At 39.9% G+C, this 17609-nt stretch overlaps 1 protein-coding gene across 4 annotated transcripts in view; it reads right to left on the bottom strand.

Annotated features, from left to right (window-relative positions):
- Positions 1 to 17609, bottom strand: part of col16a1 (collagen, type XVI, alpha 1) — a 90176-nt gene that overhangs the window by 8865 nt on the left and 63702 nt on the right. For 3 of the 4 annotated variants that reach the window (XM_079258905.1, XM_079258907.1, XM_079258906.1), the window contains 30 exons: positions 17362 to 17397; positions 16222 to 16329; positions 15504 to 15626; positions 15368 to 15421; positions 15224 to 15265; positions 14990 to 15025; positions 14855 to 14908; positions 14699 to 14767; positions 14556 to 14609; positions 14182 to 14208; positions 13225 to 13281; positions 12906 to 12947; positions 12667 to 12738; positions 10216 to 10269; positions 7589 to 7633; positions 7303 to 7422; positions 7036 to 7077; positions 6868 to 6939; positions 6740 to 6784; positions 6050 to 6094; positions 3665 to 3718; positions 3517 to 3570; positions 3356 to 3409; positions 3225 to 3269; positions 3076 to 3129; positions 2960 to 2995; positions 2812 to 2874; positions 2645 to 2716; positions 2493 to 2546; positions 2351 to 2395 (listed from right to left, as the gene is read on the bottom strand). In XM_079258905.1, coding sequence (XP_079115031.1) covers positions 2351 to 2395; positions 2493 to 2546; positions 2645 to 2716; positions 2812 to 2874; positions 2960 to 2995; positions 3076 to 3129; positions 3225 to 3269; positions 3356 to 3409; positions 3517 to 3570; positions 3665 to 3718; positions 6050 to 6094; positions 6740 to 6784; positions 6868 to 6939; positions 7036 to 7077; positions 7303 to 7422; positions 7589 to 7633; positions 10216 to 10269; positions 12667 to 12738; positions 12906 to 12947; positions 13225 to 13281; positions 14182 to 14208; positions 14556 to 14609; positions 14699 to 14767; positions 14855 to 14908; positions 14990 to 15025; positions 15224 to 15265; positions 15368 to 15421; positions 15504 to 15626; positions 16222 to 16329; positions 17362 to 17397 — 1728 coding nt within the window. The remainder of the gene's footprint in view (positions 1 to 2350; positions 2396 to 2492; positions 2547 to 2644; positions 2717 to 2811; positions 2875 to 2959; positions 2996 to 3075; positions 3130 to 3224; positions 3270 to 3355; positions 3410 to 3516; positions 3571 to 3664; positions 3719 to 6049; positions 6095 to 6739; positions 6785 to 6867; positions 6940 to 7035; positions 7078 to 7302; positions 7423 to 7588; positions 7634 to 10215; positions 10270 to 12666; positions 12739 to 12905; positions 12948 to 13224; positions 13282 to 14181; positions 14209 to 14555; positions 14610 to 14698; positions 14768 to 14854; positions 14909 to 14989; positions 15026 to 15223; positions 15266 to 15367; positions 15422 to 15503; positions 15627 to 16221; positions 16330 to 17361; positions 17398 to 17609) is intronic. The other variant, XM_079258908.1, reaches the window with a different exon arrangement.

The following is a 17609-nucleotide window of genomic DNA, read 5'->3' as shown; positions in this document are numbered from 1 at the left end:
CTTCTTGTCCATCATCATCACATTGTGGATCCACCCAAACATATATGTGAACTGAACATGGTACAATATAATAGTAAAGAGGTCAGTAATTTATGAAGTACATCCCAAAAGGAATAAGAATATCTGAGCCCAGTTTCTTGGCAATTCATCCAACAATGACAAAAGTGCTGTCAAATACATGAATGTCAACCCAGACGAAAGGTCAATCTAATCTTCTAGGGACTATGATCTAACGCCTTGTAGTTTATCTGTTTTCACTGCCATTATCCATCCATTTTCTTAACTGCTTAGTCCAATTCAGGTTTGTGGAAAGCTGGAGCCTGTCCCAGCAATCATTGGCCGAGAGGCAGGCCATATCATTGACAGGTCGCCAGTCCATCAAAAGGCCTACACAGAGAGACTCACACTCCTATGGACAATTTAGAAGAACCAGTTAACCTCATTTGCATGCCTTTGGACGGTGGCAGAAAGCTGGAGTATCAGGAGAGAACCCATGCATACATGGGGAAACATGTAAACTCCACACAGAAAGGCCACCATTCAAACTGAGGACCTGAGTCGTAGGACCTTCTTGCTGTGAGACTAACTACTGCCGATATTCATTCATTCATTTTCTGAACCGCTTAATCCAATTCAGGGTTGCGGGGAAGCTGGAGCCCATCCCAGCTGGCTTTGGGCGACAGGCAGGGTACACCCTGGACAGCTCACCAGTCAATCACATGGCTACTGCCGATATACTACAACTAAAAATCCCATAGAGTAGTAATCAGGGATTATCCACTGAGGACTGTGAATGTGTACAGTGTACAAAGATTAGCACATCCGCTATGATGCTTTATCTTAACCTCTTGATCAAAATCCATTTTATGGCTTGTTGTACTCACACTAGCATTATTAAAATATGTCAAAAGAATCAGAAAATGATTTGAGAGAATGCATTAAAAGGCCCAAGGAAACAGGTTTTAATTTGTGTCTTCCTACCAGGGGTAATATGAAGACTTTACATCACTTTATTTCTTACCTTGGATTGAAAACTATGGCCAGGAGCAGGAATATGTGGCATTATGTAGCTGTTTCTTTACAGCTGGCAAGCAGAAGTTGTAAGATACCCTAAAACATAATTGTCAAACCACTCGGCTCCTTAAATGACTCAGAATGCATTATGCTAGGAACATAATGCTAGCTTTGGTAAGTCAACTATGTCACAAACTTTGACGATTTTTACTTTAATACAAAATGTCTTGCATTTTTATTTATCTAAGCAGCAGAGGGTTATCATGTATGTGGACTAATAATTGAACTTTTGTAAAATTGCATTAATATGAATCCCACAGCTTGTAAAAACACGACACTGATTCCACAGTACTTCTAACTTCTCTAGCTAGCTTTTTTGCTTGGGTGCATACCGTGTAGGGGAAGAGGTTTAAACTTCACTTATGTGTCTGCTAGAAACACAAAGTTACATTTGGTGCTCAATTGAGAGTATAATTGTGTAGCAGGAGTTTAAATAGACTTCCAGATGGGAAGTAAAAGTAGGAAATGTGTCAGATTGATGGTGATTCACTGTGTGCAACACCATCAGTAGCAACCTGCCAGGACACTGTAACATGGATCAGGGAAGTAATGATGACAGAATATTGAGGGAGGTAACTCAGCAGAGGAAAGTGCTATGTTCTGTGAACCTCAAACATAACCTTATATAAAAGTTTATTTTTTAAGTCATGTCATTCTTTGACATCTTCCACCGTAAGACATAGCTTCTTTATGCTAAATATTACATGTCAACACTAACATGCCACCAGCTGATCTTTGGACGATAATTCCTGTTTTTGGTTCTGATCAATACAACATAAGCACGAAATAGCCTTGTTTGAATTTTTACTTTGGTAAATGATGGAAACTGGACTGTACTTTGCATACAGTGTTAAGTAACACTGCTAACATTGGTGAGCAGCTCAGTCTTTTACCAGTGATCTAGTACAGATGCTGTCCTAGTCTTTTTTACACCTGTCAAGCTACTATAGCAACAGTCGGTCATGGGCATATCCATTTTTTGATATGCTTGTATCCAAACTCTTGTGTTGATTTGTATTTTCAATTGTCTAAATATCTCTTTTTTCCTAAACATCTCTGAATTTAAGTCATAGAAATATTATTGATAAAAGTATTCTTGCTATAATTAACCTGCAAATTACTCTGTTTTATAATATGTTGTTTCATTCATAAATGTTTTATATTATGTTGCAATAGATACCAACTACTATCCCTATATGGAGTAGGTTTCTCAAGTTGTTTCCTATGATGGATGTTTAGATAATTAATTCAGGTAAATGTAAAAGGTAAAGCTCACCGGGATTCCACGAAGTCCTGCTGGGCCTGGAGGGCCTGGTTCTCCCTGATTAAAAAAAAATAAAAAATTAAAAAAAAAAAATTAAAAGCACCACTACTTCATGCATGTGCTTGTGTGCATGAGATTTTCAAATGTGACTCACCCTCATCCCTGGTTTCCCATCTTTCCCATCAATTCCCTCAATGCCAGGGGGCCCCTTTCAATGCAAGCATGTGACAAATGTAGATAAAAATGTACAATAGCTTATAATTTATGGGTAACAAGTGGGCATTTAGCTTAAATTTAAGCATGTACCATCAACCCTGGGGAGCCGGGTGAGCCAGGGGGTCCAGTTGGTCCTTGGGAACCTTGGGTACCATCATTACCCTATGACAGTACAGAGTTTGAGTTAATTTCAGTTCATTCGATGACTTTAAGTGCAAAGAAAGTTGGAAGCAGTGAATTGTGTTATTTGTGCTCACTTTTTCTCCTTTGAGCCCTGGAAGTCCCTCTCTTCCAGGCTTGCCAGCAGGACCTGGGGGGCCCTAAAATTTGGAAAGGTACAACAGTAATCTTATCAAACACTTAACTAAGCAAGCAGGCAATATTAGAGTTAAAGTAGTTACATACTGGGGGTCCTGAAAAACCTGGCTGCCCTTGGAAACCCTTAAATAATGAAGAATGAAATGTGTTTTATTCATTTCTGATCTTTATTTTACTGAAAGCACAACTTGCATTACACATACTTGGTCGCCTTTGGGACCAACAGGCCCTGCTGGTCCCTTGTCTCCTTTACCACCCTGCAGACAAAGAACATTTTCTGAGTTATTATTTCGATATTCCAAATGGTCAGGCTCTAAATAATGTCAAGACAATTTTATGATGACACACTGACCGGTGAGCCAGCTTGTCCTTGATACCCAGGGTTACCAGGAGGACCCTGCAGAAGGAAGCAAACATTGGTCAGTAATATACAACTCAAGCTGTAGGTTGACTTTGCATCACAGGGGTGCTGTTGCAGCTTACCGATTCTCCTTTCTGTCCACTGCTTCCTGGACTTCCTCGATCCCCTTTCAGTCCCTGACAAATAGATGAGAGCAGTGAATCAGTGTCAGGAGTGTGTAAACCTGTGAAAGCTGTCAAAATGTTGTTGTTCCCTCATCTTTTATAATGAGGCAGGAACTTACAGGCAGTCCAGGTGGGCCCATGGCTCCTGGATAGCCAGGTGTCCCTGGAGGGCCCTGAGGTAAATATCATACAATCAGTCAAACAGGGAAGCCAATTATTTCCCTACTTGTTATAATTTTTCTGGGAAACTGATTGTCCAATGCGTACCTGCTCGCCCTTCATTCCTGGCAGGCCAGGTGACCCTCGTTCCCCCTGCTGGCCCTGTGCATGACAGCCATGAGGACAGATTAGAAAATAAAGAAGAGGATGCCATATGTATGCCTGCAAGAGCAGGTCTCCTGGTGGAAATTAAAAAAAAGGAGAAGTTAAGTCAATAGCACGGAGAGTAAAAGGCTCACAGGTGGAGGGAGCTGAATTACATTCAGTTCTCTGCTCTTCACTTCTGTGATGCTTCAGGATGGATTTGTATAATTCAAGAGCAGCAGCACTGATCATTTTTACAAATGATGTTGATATGTTTACATTTAGCTCCTGTCTTTTTCTCATTTCACCTGTCCTGATTCAGATGCAAACCTCACTTATTTTTCCTGTTTTACAATTTAAACAAAAAACAAAACCACAAAGTCCATACAAGCTAAACAGGGAGTCTCAGAACAAATATGCATGCCGAAATCTGCTATGACAAAGGCTCAAAAGTTGTTCAATGCAGAATATAGAGAATATAGAGATACATCATGCCTCTTGTAAGGGATACACTCCTATTACCTCAGTTAACAGCCACTGTTGCCAGGATTCTGGTTTGTTTGCTCAAAAACAGTCAAATCAAGTGGGAAAGTAAAGAGATGGAGCAAGAAAAAAGCAGAGAGGAGATGGACCTTGCCAAGGGAAACTGAATCACTCTTGTAATTTGTTAATAAACAAGCTGGTATTAAACAGATTCTTATCAAATCTTTTGTTTTCCCTGATCCAGTGGACATATATTTTTCACACTTTAGTTGTAATGCATAGAAAGAAACTGTGATAAGATGTTGGAGACTGTTGCTACAGCTTAAGCATATTCAAAGATCCTAAAAGAACATTTAAAAATATATTTAAAAAAAACAAAAAATAAAAAAAACCTGCAGGTCAAATGAGAGTACAACATTTTGTCTAAACAAATCAAAGTGTTACATGAACTTCATTTTCTTTTCCTTCCTCGGTTTTCTACTGTGACACAGTTCCTGTCATGGTGCTGATGACATTTCCACTCCTGTCATGATATGATGGTGTAACCACTCTTGGGTAGCACGAAAATAATCTGTTTCTACTTTGCCCCCATCAGCCGACAGTTCAAGCTATAAAAAATGAATACATATATACATATTCAAGGTTACACCACTATACACTGTTGTTTTACTTTAACACTCATTTGCTGTGGCTCGTGTTACACAACCCCCCCCACCAAAGGCTCGTCATCTTGTACATGTCAATTATACACATATTTTGGATGTGGATTCAAGAACCAGTTCACATTTTTGGGCAAAAGTGTGAAATGTTAAGTTGCCTTGGCAACCGCTCATGCATGATGCAAGGTGGATGTGTTCCAGAGGAGTTTCTCAGAAAGTTTCTCCGCAAAGAGGTATTTAAAGACTAAAACGTTGAGAAATACTCAGAAATAACTGGAAGCATGTGGAATATCTTTTAAAAATACATTAAAAAACGACTAACCTAAAAAAAAAAGCCTGAACACATGTATGACCTGTTCATTTCAACCCTCCATGAATCAATCAAGAGCAGAGGATGCTACACATTGTGAGCAACCTCTTGACTTTTGAACATGAGTAACACACACAGGATGCACACGGCTCCCTCTCCATCATAAACACTGCACACAGACACACCACCTGCTATGAAGTGCCACGACGCCACAAATGGAATCTATTCAAGGATCACACGCTTCAACCATTTAGCACCTCCATTCTCCAAAACAATACATTCATAGGAGGGGGGTAAGGGGGCGAGGGGGGGCTCTATCTGAGGAGCCATCACACTCTCCATCTCTTTGACGGCAAAATAATTGAACAACTGGAGAAAAAGACAAGCGAAGGGTTCCCTCATCAGAAATAACTTTCATTAAAGAGCCTCGCAGGGAGGCAGGAAGACAGAGAGAAAAGATGGAATAATCAACAGCGGCACAATTTAGGAAAAAGATGAAAAGATATTTAGATTAAGATTTGACTCTAATAAACACATAATAAGATTCAGTTGCCCAATTTTGAGAGTATTTCCAAACGATTGTCTCCAGTTCAAATATTGGGGACAAGAGTCAATTACAGCTAAATTTGAATAATTTCTTCTGTCAGGCATCGCAAAAACAAGTTACAACATTTTGAAGACCGAAGAACTGTAAAGGATTTTGAAGGATGATTACATCTAATTTGTACCAAAATTCTCTGCTTTTTGCCTGCATTTGATGCTCCTAATACATAGTACAGGAGAGGGAAGAAGTAATTACTACCACTTTTACATTTTTTTCTATGATATCATCACTATCTTTTCTTCTTCTTGCTTTATTGATTAAACAACAAGTGTGGATGTATGAGTGAAACATACCGATAAACCAGAAGGCCCTTGAGGACCTGGGAAACCAGGAGGTCCCTGTGGACAGAGAGGAATTAAGGCTTTAAAACACTCAGGACAAGCTAAACTAAGCAACAAACATGAAATCCACCAACATCTCCGATTAAAGCAGGTTTCAATTTGTTCCTGACAGTTAGGCGAATGCCGCACTGAGCAGTGCAACACAGTGCCAGTGTGTGTTGTGGGAATTTGGGAGATCTGTTTTGGACCACACCACGCCAGCAGGGTGCGCTGTGAATTCATGGCAAGTAGCAGGCTTATGCTGGCAGAGCCACTTGAAATCCAAGATTTGAGAGAAAAAAAAAACACAGTAGTTCTGTCTTTAAACAATGACAAAGATATTTTCTTTTGTCAAAGGATTTCTGCCAAACTCATTTAAGGCAGTGTTTACGACACACTTAAAACCTCTACTTTTTACATTATTTGTAGAAAATTGATATCTCAGAACGGTAAGTTGGTCTTCAAACCGTCCAAGGTGTTGCATCAAGCTTGCCAATATGGAAACTGTGGGCACATCCAACACATTCACAGTGTTCAAATGTTGCATGTCTCAGAAGAATAATGGGAAAAAGAGATCATAATTCATTCTCATCAACTGTGCTCTCAAAACCCCCCCCCAAAAAAAACATATTAGTTGACTTTGTAGTTTAAGTTAGCTTTTACCATGCTTCCTGGTATTCCAGGTGTCCCTCTTTCTCCAGGCGTACCCTAAAGTGAAGATACAAGTTGAAATACTAATCTTTAAGTCTGTTTGGAGATGCATGTTTAAACAGTCAATGACAGAAACTTACAGTGTCTCCTTTGATTCCTGGGGATCCAGGAGTTCCTGGAACTCCAGGTGTCCCTACACACGATCGATCCCCCTGTGAAGAAAGCAAATGACAAACCAGGAGGTGTGCATGTGCAATTATGCATGAGCATACATGCGCATCGTTAATATTGCTGTGTCTTAAGCTGACCAGTGCTTGCGTTGACTGTTCTCTCTGCAGTCTCTCCAAACACTGAAAGTAAAGAAGAATGCCTTACTGTCACACTGAGAGAGAATCACATCAAGCCATGCACTCGAACACAATACAAAATGATGGACTGTCATTTTGCATTCATCAAAGCAGAACAACAAAGCGACTGTACTATTAGTGACTACGTATGATTCTTAGTCTGAAGAATCATGTGAGGAGGCTGAAAATATTTCAACCAGAGACTTCAAACCCCCTTTGAAGTCTCACCCTGTCACAGCTGTCCAAGGTGGTGACACCAGGCTTGCCCTGGTCTCCTTTCTCACCCTTGGCACCACCCATGCCTGGTACCCCTGGCAACCCTTGGGAACACCCCTCTTTACAGCCCTCCTGCGTTACAAAAATAGAACACACTCTGATATATAAAATCATTTATATACATGTATATATGAGGCATGCCGATCAAAAGTCGTCATGCAAAATGCTGCCGAAGGGCAAAAGCATGAACAAAATCACCTTTCCACAAAGATGTGTTGCATTAATGCTCTTTACTCACATCACTATTTTCATCTTGAGGCAGCTGGTGTAGTCCAGTGGGGATCTGCAGGGGAAGTAGAACCTTAATTAATAGTCATTTAAGAATTTACGGCACCAGATCAGGTAAAGACCCTAAGATGTGACTCTTCTGAATTTGCTGAATTTAGCAAAGAAACAAAAGGTTTCATTATGTGCTCCTCCACATCGTAATGCTGTAATACTGCTGAAGCTCCTGTCAACCCCAATCAAAATAAATTTACAATGAAATTTTGCACATTAGAATAGAGATTTTTTTTTTCCAAGTTAAGTGTCATATAATAGTTTTTGGGTTAGCCTCTGACATGTGTCTGCTCTGTCCTGTTTCTCACATGAGAACCATTGATCAGGGTACTCAAACATTTAAAACAGTGTTCATTAACGGTACCAGACCGTTTTCTCCACAAACATGCTGGCGTACAAAGTTACACAAGTACAGATATTACATAAACCATAAAGACCCATGACAAAAATGATCAGATAAATCCAATTGAAAAATATGTAAATTTAGAAAGTACCTACACTTTTTAAAGATATTTACCATGTATTACCATGTGATATGTCACATTTTTATAGTGTAATCTTCTGCATTCTAGTGTCCACTAGGGGCAGAAGACAAAAATTGTGAATTGTGATTGCATTTCACAGGATGTTGAGCAAAGTTAAAGTGATCCAAATGTCTCAGAAACTGTAGGTATTATATAAGTCATGTTGGGTTAATGATTTGTCACTGATGAATCAGGAAATTTAGTGCTCATTACATGAACTAGTCCCTTTTAGGACTTGGCCTGTTTATCGAACTGAACTCTTTAACAGTACTGAGATCAATGCTAAGATTCTTATTTACGTTCAGCAAGAGGCGAGGTATCCACAGCAGCACTCAGGATGCACACAGAGAATACAAAACATTAAAACACACATCTACATCACAAAGTAAACTATGCTAACTTGGATGTCTTCAGACAGAAGGACACTGCGTTCTTTAAAGACAACTCAAACACTTTTTTTTTCTTTATACTAATGACCGTGTGTCTGAATCAATTCTGTCCAGAGAAAACAGCAGCAGAACATACATGTGTTCTTACGGCCACATGTGGAGATAAACTTGTTATTACTGTGTAAGCTCCACAATAAAACTACTCATCCCACACTTTTACTGTGCAACAAATCAGCAGGACCCTTCCCTTTGATAAAGTCTGTCAAAAGCACCTGGCCTGCTTTCAAAGTCATTACAGGCCCATTTACCATTGTTCAAACTGTAGCCAATAACAAGCAAGGCGATTTTATGTTGCACGCAACTAGCCATTGTACGAGCTAGAACAAGGGCTTTTAGATTAACACCATCGCTCAAAGGAAGGCCCCCTATGATTATATACGCTATGCACACTCTTCCACTGTCACAATCTGCGAGTAGCTAACTGAGTGACATTTCAGTAGCGTGCTTTTCTGTTTTAAAGACAAATCAGTTTGAAGTACTTCAGAGGCAGGCTGCTATTTTCAGAGAAATAGTACCTGTAATACTGAGTAAAAGAAATGAGAGGTGTTAATGGGATTTTTTTTTTTCTTTTTGTAAAACAAGAAAAAGAAAGAAAAGCTAAATCTGGAACGGTGAATAACTGGGTGTGGGACAAAGTGCGAACAATTCAGCTGCAAGCAATTCAGTAATAGGTCTGAAGTTAAGCTACATTCCAAGGAAAATTGAGGTTTCTTCCTTTCTGACATGATGATGTGAATCTCACATCTTATCACGGCAATGCGTGGAGCAATTTCACTTTAGAAGTGCTGCTCTGCTTGCAACCAATTGAGGCTTTTCTTCTTGGAGTTTCTCAAACATCTATCTCCCTTTTCTCCCCGAAAGCACGACTGTAATCCCTGTGTCGAAGGTGAAACTGCCCTTGAGTGCTGGCTGGAGATCAGCTCGATGTTCCCATAATGAAATTAAGCCATAAACACAGTTGAAAGAAACAAAAATTGAACACCAAATGTAATCAAGAACCATGGATGCATTCTCAATGCTTCACCTTCCATTTTTCCTCATCTCCTTTTGGGCTGTCCTTGCATTTACCATAAGATACTTTTTGTATCGTCAATTCAGAGGTTAAAAAAATGACAAAGGATGGATAACAATGGACCATAACTCAGATTATTAACTGCCTTTGTGACAAACAGGCATGTGTATAAGCATTACAATTGACATAGACTTATATCATTTTGTGGGACTTGTCCTTTTCTTTGAAAAAAAAAACAAAAAACAAACAAAAAAAACCCCCAACATTTGGCAGGAAGCACAAAAATGTGCTCGAACAAACAAAAACAAGGATTCTGGATATATAAATATGGAATAAAATATCCTGTTAATTTGGAGTTAAACCAGCTTAAACACCCTTGAATGAGCAAAACCTCCATTTAAAAGATCATACCATTCATTTGTTCCTTTAAAAAACCTATTTAACAAACATGCTTTGCATTGCCAAAATCAAACATTTATGGAAACGATATTTTTAAAATTCCAGTTCTTAACACGAGTTCATTTTGTGCTTTTGCACCCCCACATGGAGAATGAGTAGATAAAGAGCCGCCTCTCCTCCTTTCCTCTCGAATTTTACTTACGGCGTTTCCAGGCAAACCCGGTTTTCCTGGTATCCCGTCGTTTCCAGGGATACCCTGAAAGAAGGAACTGAGGTTGAACTGGTCTGCTGCCAATCGACGGGTAGCCACTCCCTTCTCCACCAGTGGTTAAGGCAGAGTCAAAGGGGCAGGCTCAAAAACGATGATGCCGCTTATGTTTTTCTGCCACGACTGATGACACTTTTAAAAAGTCTCAAGCTCCAATGCGTTAGGTACACCTTTGACTCTTTGCAGCACAGATAAGAGGATCACTTTATTTGAAGGTCTGTTTAAATAAAACATTTCACAGTTGAATTTGAAAACACAATTTAGATGAGCATCAAATTATATTGTGGACTTTGTCATTTAAAGCCAGGCCTTCAAATAACTGTTCATGTCTTGGCTGACATTGTGAAAGCTTGCTCACTTGCTTCCCACAAGGGTTAAGGTTCCAAGCACCAGACAGGTTAGTGCATTTTATAAACACATTTTGCTTTTAACCGATTCATGTCCAAGCTTTTGCACACAGACTTCATATATTGTCAGTCCATTTCCTACATGCATTTTATGGACACAAAAAACCCCTATAAGGATGCAAAGCACTTTAAAGCCTAATTTTTTTGTACCCACAGGCCCAAGCTGAAAGCCTACACAATATGGTGCCACCAGAAAGGTTTCAGATGCTTTCAAGTTTCTGTTTTTGCTGTTTTAGACTCATCTTACTATGGAGTGTTCTTTTTTTTTTTCATCAGTATACTTCATAATCATGTAAAAACAAGTTTTTCAACCATATATTTCAGAGATAAAAGACTGAAATATCCCATTCACATAAGTATTCTCATCCTGGGTTATAAAACATGGAGCTTGGCGCATCCTAGTTATATCCTTGTGATGTTCCAACAACATGACTCAAACCAACTTGTGCCTAAATTTATTCACTGTGCATAACTGAAAGGGCACACATCTGCCTAAGCAAGACCTCTCAAAGTGAGAATGGAAATCTAACAATGGGGATGAGACACTTGAAAATGCAAAATTGGGATTTTTGCTTCACTTTAGGATGACCAAAAGTAATATGTGGAAAATATTTGACACAAATATTGTCAAATACAAATGCTTTTTTTTTTTTTAATAAGTATTATATTTACTTGACAGAAACTAGATAAAACATCTATCACACGGGACATCTTTTGTGGATGTAAAAGAATCTTAAGGAACAAACTATGTGAAATACTGCCAATCTGGCATGTATGATGGAGACATTATGCCTGTTCAGACATTAAATCCTTTAATATAACGAGAGAAAAATTAAATAAACAGTTTTAAACCAGTTATTAATTGTGCAAAAATTCTGATTCATCCCTCATTTTATCACATATGGCAAAGACCAGTTCAAAGCTGCAGTGATTTATAGAAAAACAAATGGAAAGACTAATATTGAACAACTTTAACAAGCTTGACGATCTTAAGCTTTCATCTCAGCCTGAACCCTCTTTGTAAAGCTTTCTGATTTTTTGAAGTAATTTTCAAGAATAATCCTCCAGACTTCTTGAAGGACATTTCAAAGCTTATTGTTGGATAGTTTCTGTCTCCTCTGGGGAGGATTCATCACTTCATACGACCTGCTGCTACTGATTCGCAGTCCATTTCTTCTGTCATTTGCCATAACTCAGCCTTTTCTTCATGTTTTTCCTTCTTAAGAATGCCTTCTCGACAGACATGGGTGCCATGGAGACCATTTCTGATGAGACTTTGATAAAGCGTAGATGGGTCAACAGAAAGGTATGACACGTCTCCGAAATTCTTTGTCAGGTTTTTGCTGAACATTCGTCGTCTTTGCATCTTCTTCAGATGCTCCTCATCTATTGTAGATAAGTTTTTCTTGGCCTGCTTCATCTATTGTCACCCATGTGTCAATTTTCCTCAAATATTGTAAGAAAAAAAACTGCACAACTTGCTGAGATGTACCAGTTTTTGGGGGAAAAACATGAAGGAAAATTACATTATTGAAAGAGTCAGATGCAAGGACGAAAGTTAAAATGAGATGCAACAAAACCAATGTCCAAATAAAAAATCATCAATATAGCACTAATGCTCAAAATTAATAATTTAAAGGTCATTTTATAATTATTAGGAACTTCTGGTGCATAAAAAGCATTACAGCTGCTACGGGTAAGTTGGATATTTTAGTCTTCTTTTCTGCAATACATTTTACAAATGCTGCATATTAGTTTGCGTTTGGGAAGAAATACGAGCAAATATATTAGAAATATTAATGTACATATATTTTAAGATGAGTATAAAACATGTCAAATGTGGAAAAACTCAAAAGAGCCTGAAAACCTTCCATCGGCACCGTCAAGTTGCTTCTGGTTCAATTCAGATGAAAGGAGCAGCTCCTGAATTGAACTGAAGAAACATCCTCATCACCACGTAACTAGTCCTTTCTCTTACCTGAGGTCCTTGGAGTCCACTAACTCCCTGGGGCCCAGGGGGGCCAGGAGGGCCAGGAGGTCCTGGGGGCCCCTGCAGCACATAAAGGGATGACCACAAACAACATGACTTATTTACCACCCAATCCAAATCAAGGCCTGCTGTGATTTAGAGAAGAAAGTTTGCAAAGTCAAAGCAGATGAAAAGCTTTCAAACAAAGCTCAAGTTGTCAGACAGCTCTGCTGGCTGACAGATCAGACCTGAGGCCCGGGCCACATGTTTATTGGAGTTCCTGGAGCTCCCTGGAAGGCAAGAGGAGTCAAAAATCAGACTCACAAAAGGTGCGCAGTGTGAAGTTAAAAATAAATGCCAACAAATGTCAAACACTACAGATAAAAAGGAGAAATAGGAGTTTTCTTTTTAGTATTCTATTGTGTTCCACACCTTCTGTAAAGCCACATTTAACCTTCATGGGGAGTGCTGAATACTCCCACAATGAGGTGCAATAATACTATTCGAACACCATGTCCACATCTTCCCCTGAGATTTGGGCACGTGTCATTGCAAGTGTGTACTCACAGGTCCGCCTCCATACGGAGACACGGGCATATTGCAGTTGCACCTCCCAGGTTCACCCTGGAATGAACACCCAAAACAGACCAATGGAAATGTGACCAAATCAAGTTAAACATTACAAAAGCCCAACAAAGAATAATCCATCAGTCTGCCCTTCCCACACACTCCAACATAAACACAAACACATACATCCAACACCCATTTCCAATATGCTGCTTAGCACATAGGAGCCCCGTAAAGGAAACACTATCACAGTAGCAGTCTGCACCAGGGGTAGATCAGACCATAGCAACAAGGGCACCAGGATGGGCATCAGTCAAAAGACCAATGACGTGGAAGGCGCCCCTTCAGCCACTGCCAACATGACACCGGGTGCAGAGGCTACCTATAAATGCATAAGTTTAAACGCAGCCTGCAAGCCTCGGTCCTCACTGAGTCCAAATTAGTCTTGCTATAGCAAGAAAGTCAAGAGCAATGCATCTCAGGAAAAGACAGTTGTCCAGCAGTTTGTCAAAAGATATATTCTGAAGACTCTAAATTCAACATCTACCTGTTTTTTTTCTTCTTTTTAAATTTCTTGTTTTTAAGAATGGTTGTGTCTCTCATCTTGTGCCTCTAAGCTCTTCCTCCATTGCTTCGTCTTTCCTTCCTCTCAGTGACGGTCTGGACGGGTGCCTCTGACGCATGCAGTAATTAATAGTCTCATTCAAACACTCCCTCTTCAGGCCCCCAAAACTCTTCATCTGCCAGCAAACAGTAGACTTGTCACTGCCACTGCTACTCTGTCTGTGGCCCCGGGTCGACGTTTGCATGTGCATGTCAGTGCAAGTGTCTGTGTGTGTCGGAGGCAGAGTGGGGTTGGCGGGGTGCTGAGCCATCTCTCGTGATTACCATCTGTTCTACCCCATTATACTCAAATCCCTCCAGTTTCCGTCATCCAGAACAAAACGGTAGACTTACCTTGTCCCCCTTAGCTCCATCAAGTCCCTGCAAGAGAAGGAGAGAGAGCACACACACACACACAGACACAAAGACAAACACTTAGTTACTCTTGCTTTGTTGTTTCAGAGGAAGGCTCACAGGGCGGTGAGCTGAGAGTAGATCGGGGCACAGAGGATGAGATGGAAGCAGACATTGCCTCTGTTATGGATCCAGGCAGAAATCCTTGGCTACAAACAATGCCTAAATCAAGGACAATTCCCAAAGAAGCTCAAAGAAAATTAAAACACTGAAGACAGATTAGCATAGACTTTAGCTCCCTTCTTGAATTTCTACCTTAAAATGCTGAGAATGTGAGCGAAAACATTCAAAAGCGAAGGAACGGGACAACTCACAGGTCTACCATCGGGTCCTGCTGGTCCTGATGGACCGGGTGCTCCATCTCTACCCTGGAAGTCAAAAAAGTAAATCAGACACATTGCTTGAGAATGTAAATGTGTTACATTTGATGCCTTTTGCAAGACATATTTATTCTTACTGGAGGCCCAGCAGCTCCAAAACCTGTCTCCCCTTGTGGCCCAGGAAGCCCCATGTCACCTTTGGAGCCCTATGAATTGGAAACAGGCCAAGTGAAAGGCTGAACAGGGTTTTATCAAGATGTAGATGTGTTGACTGTTTCTACTTTTAAAGTTACCTTTTCTCCTGTAGGACCAGCAGGACCGGGTGGTCCTCTGACACCAGTTGGTCCCTGCAGACAATGGAGGGATTAGTCTAAATTCTGCATGGTAATGTGGGCACAGACGGCTTCAGAAGTATGAGAAAAGCTTACTACAGTTCCTGGGGGTCCCCTCGGTCCCTGTTCACCCTGCAACATGGGCACAGAGATGTGTGAAAATGAGAAGCAGGTGGTTCACATGGTCAAAGGAGAAAACTAGATTAAACTAGAGATTAATTTACCAGATTTCCAGCACAGATTATTTCACAATCAGTATTATAATATGAGAGTTATCCATGCATGATTGATTGTTGTTTTGTTTTTGTTGTTCCAGGGTATCATTCTTACCTGTGGTCCAGTAATGCCAACTCCTGCAGCTCCAGCTTGGCCCTAGAGGAGGGAAATACTTCGCAAATCAGTATAATAGTGATACAATATATTAGAAAATAGTTCTATCAGAGCAAAGATTTAGAACAATAAATGGATTCATACCTTGCTTCCTTTGGGACCAGGGGGGCCCTGCACACCTGGTAAGCCTGGTTTTCCCTGCGACACAACAATACTGAACTGAACATCAATATTCCCCAGTGCATAGAGGTAAAAATAAAGAAAAACACAATCCTCTTACATTTTTGCCAGACTTTCCTACTCCTGGAGGCCCAGGGTCTCCTTTCGCTCCTTTGGGCCCTGGCACAGCTACACCATCACCAACAACAGCGCCAGGAGAAGAACAGCTGGTGCAAGCATCCCCCTGGGAGAAACAATTGCAAACCATAACGCAGGAAACTTTGGAAGGAATCGAACTCTAAAAAAAAAAAATCTTATTGTCACTAAATCTAAACATCTTGTTCAGATTGCTGAAATTCATCATATGTCACGTTGATCCATCATCATGTTGATCAATCACCGCCTGCAGTCGAGCCTGCCTTCTAACAGGAAAGAAGCAGTGTGATGATACATTATACCCACGCTGACCTGGACTCCAACGTTCTTAGATCCAGGCTGAAACATAGAGGTGATACAACCTTTCTACAGAACGACATCAAAGCGGCTCAGACCTTTAGTCCTTTCACAATGTATTTATTGTTGCTGCTGTGTTGACACGGTAGAGTAACATACTTTTGACATGCAAATATTGTTTTTGTTTTTTTTATTACCTCCCGCATAGCGAAGTTCATGTATTTGGCAGCGTGTGTCACCTGTCTATTAAATGCTCTCTGGGTGCTTCTAGTTTTACAGATTTATTCATTTATTTATTTATTTTACAACTTATCTGTGCAACAGTATTGTTTTTAAGTGTAGTGTACAAAATAAACTTTACTTGACTTGATTTGCCTCGCATGTACCTTCTCTCCCTTTAAGCCTCTTTGTCCATCCTGACCCGGCTCCCCGGGCAATCCTGGAGCTCCAGAAGCACCATCCAGTCCTTTTTCTCCTTGGTTACCTTGTTCACCCTGGTAACATCACAATGCAATAATCAAAGGAGAGACAATGAGCCCCTACTTGTAAAGCTAGAATGTATATTTCTTTACTGGGTTGCCTACCAGTGTATTGTTTGCACTTTGCATGTGTAAGAAACTCACGATGATGCAATATGCACCGTAATAATGTTCATAGAATTCTGCTCATTGTGAGCTAGTTAAAAAAATGTCATCAAGATTAATTAACATCAGTGCTGCTTTTTAGGAAACATTTATGTAAAGTGTAATCATTTTAATATTCTAAATGTGACTTAGCGAACATCCTGCAATGACACAAATACATGCAAACCAGGAATGTTGATTCAATATTCTTTCAAAAATATAATTCTTTTTGTTTAGCAAAAAAAGGTCGCATGGAGTAATTCCATTTACATCCTTCAGCAATATGTGATGCAATAGTCATAGTTTTAACAAAAGACCTCCTAAAGCCAGAATCTGATGATTTATTTTGCCCTCAAACACCAACAATAGTGTCAGTCTCAGCTTTCCAGTAACTCTCTGGCTCAACTTTGAAGAGGAGGGATTCTTCTGGAAGTGTTTCGATGTGATTTAAGGCAGTCTGGCTTTGTTGATAGCAGATTTACACCTGAGATTTTGGGTGGGAGTGAGGTTAAAATGATGAGAATGTTCTGAAAAATAATCTGTGGTCCAAAATGAAAAGGTGGATCTGTCTGAACTCCTTTATATATTATCCATATTGGGATTGTGCTTCTTGCAGACACATTGTGAGTAATATTAAAGTAATTAATAACAACTGACTGTCTGAAAATGTCTTCTTTCAGGTTTTTCCAATTGATCATTGAAGGAAGACTGTTTGGGATATGCGGACAATGACTTATTTAAAACCCTGACAGGATGCCCAGGAGACTTGATTTGTTGATTTTAATTACTCAGCTGTCAGCAGGGCTTTCAAATGTCCTCATTTAAGTGTAAGGAGAAAACACAAAGAGCAGCTATTTATATGGTAGATCAAAAAAAAAAAAAAAAAAGAAGGAAGAAACAAACCTTTTCTCCTTTAGCACCAGCCAGACCGGGTAGACCCTGTAAGAGCAAAGATACCAGCAGTGTCATCTGCAAGCCTCTCTCCATCCAGGTAAAATAAAAACCTTTGACATAAAGCCAACCACAGAAGTATACGGCATGAGCCAAACTGCATTTATTATATTTAGCAACACTGCTGTGGTACAAGAAGAATCTCTGCACATTCTGTTTATACAATAAGCATTATGGTTTGATTTGCCCTGAGGGGGGAT

The sequence above is a fragment of the Telmatherina bonti genome, assembly GCF_933228915.1.
Source record: "Telmatherina bonti genome assembly, chromosome: 19".
Lineage (NCBI taxonomy): Eukaryota > Metazoa > Chordata > Actinopteri > Atheriniformes > Telmatherinidae > Telmatherina > Telmatherina bonti.
This window is presented reverse-complemented; position numbering and strand designations above follow the sequence as displayed.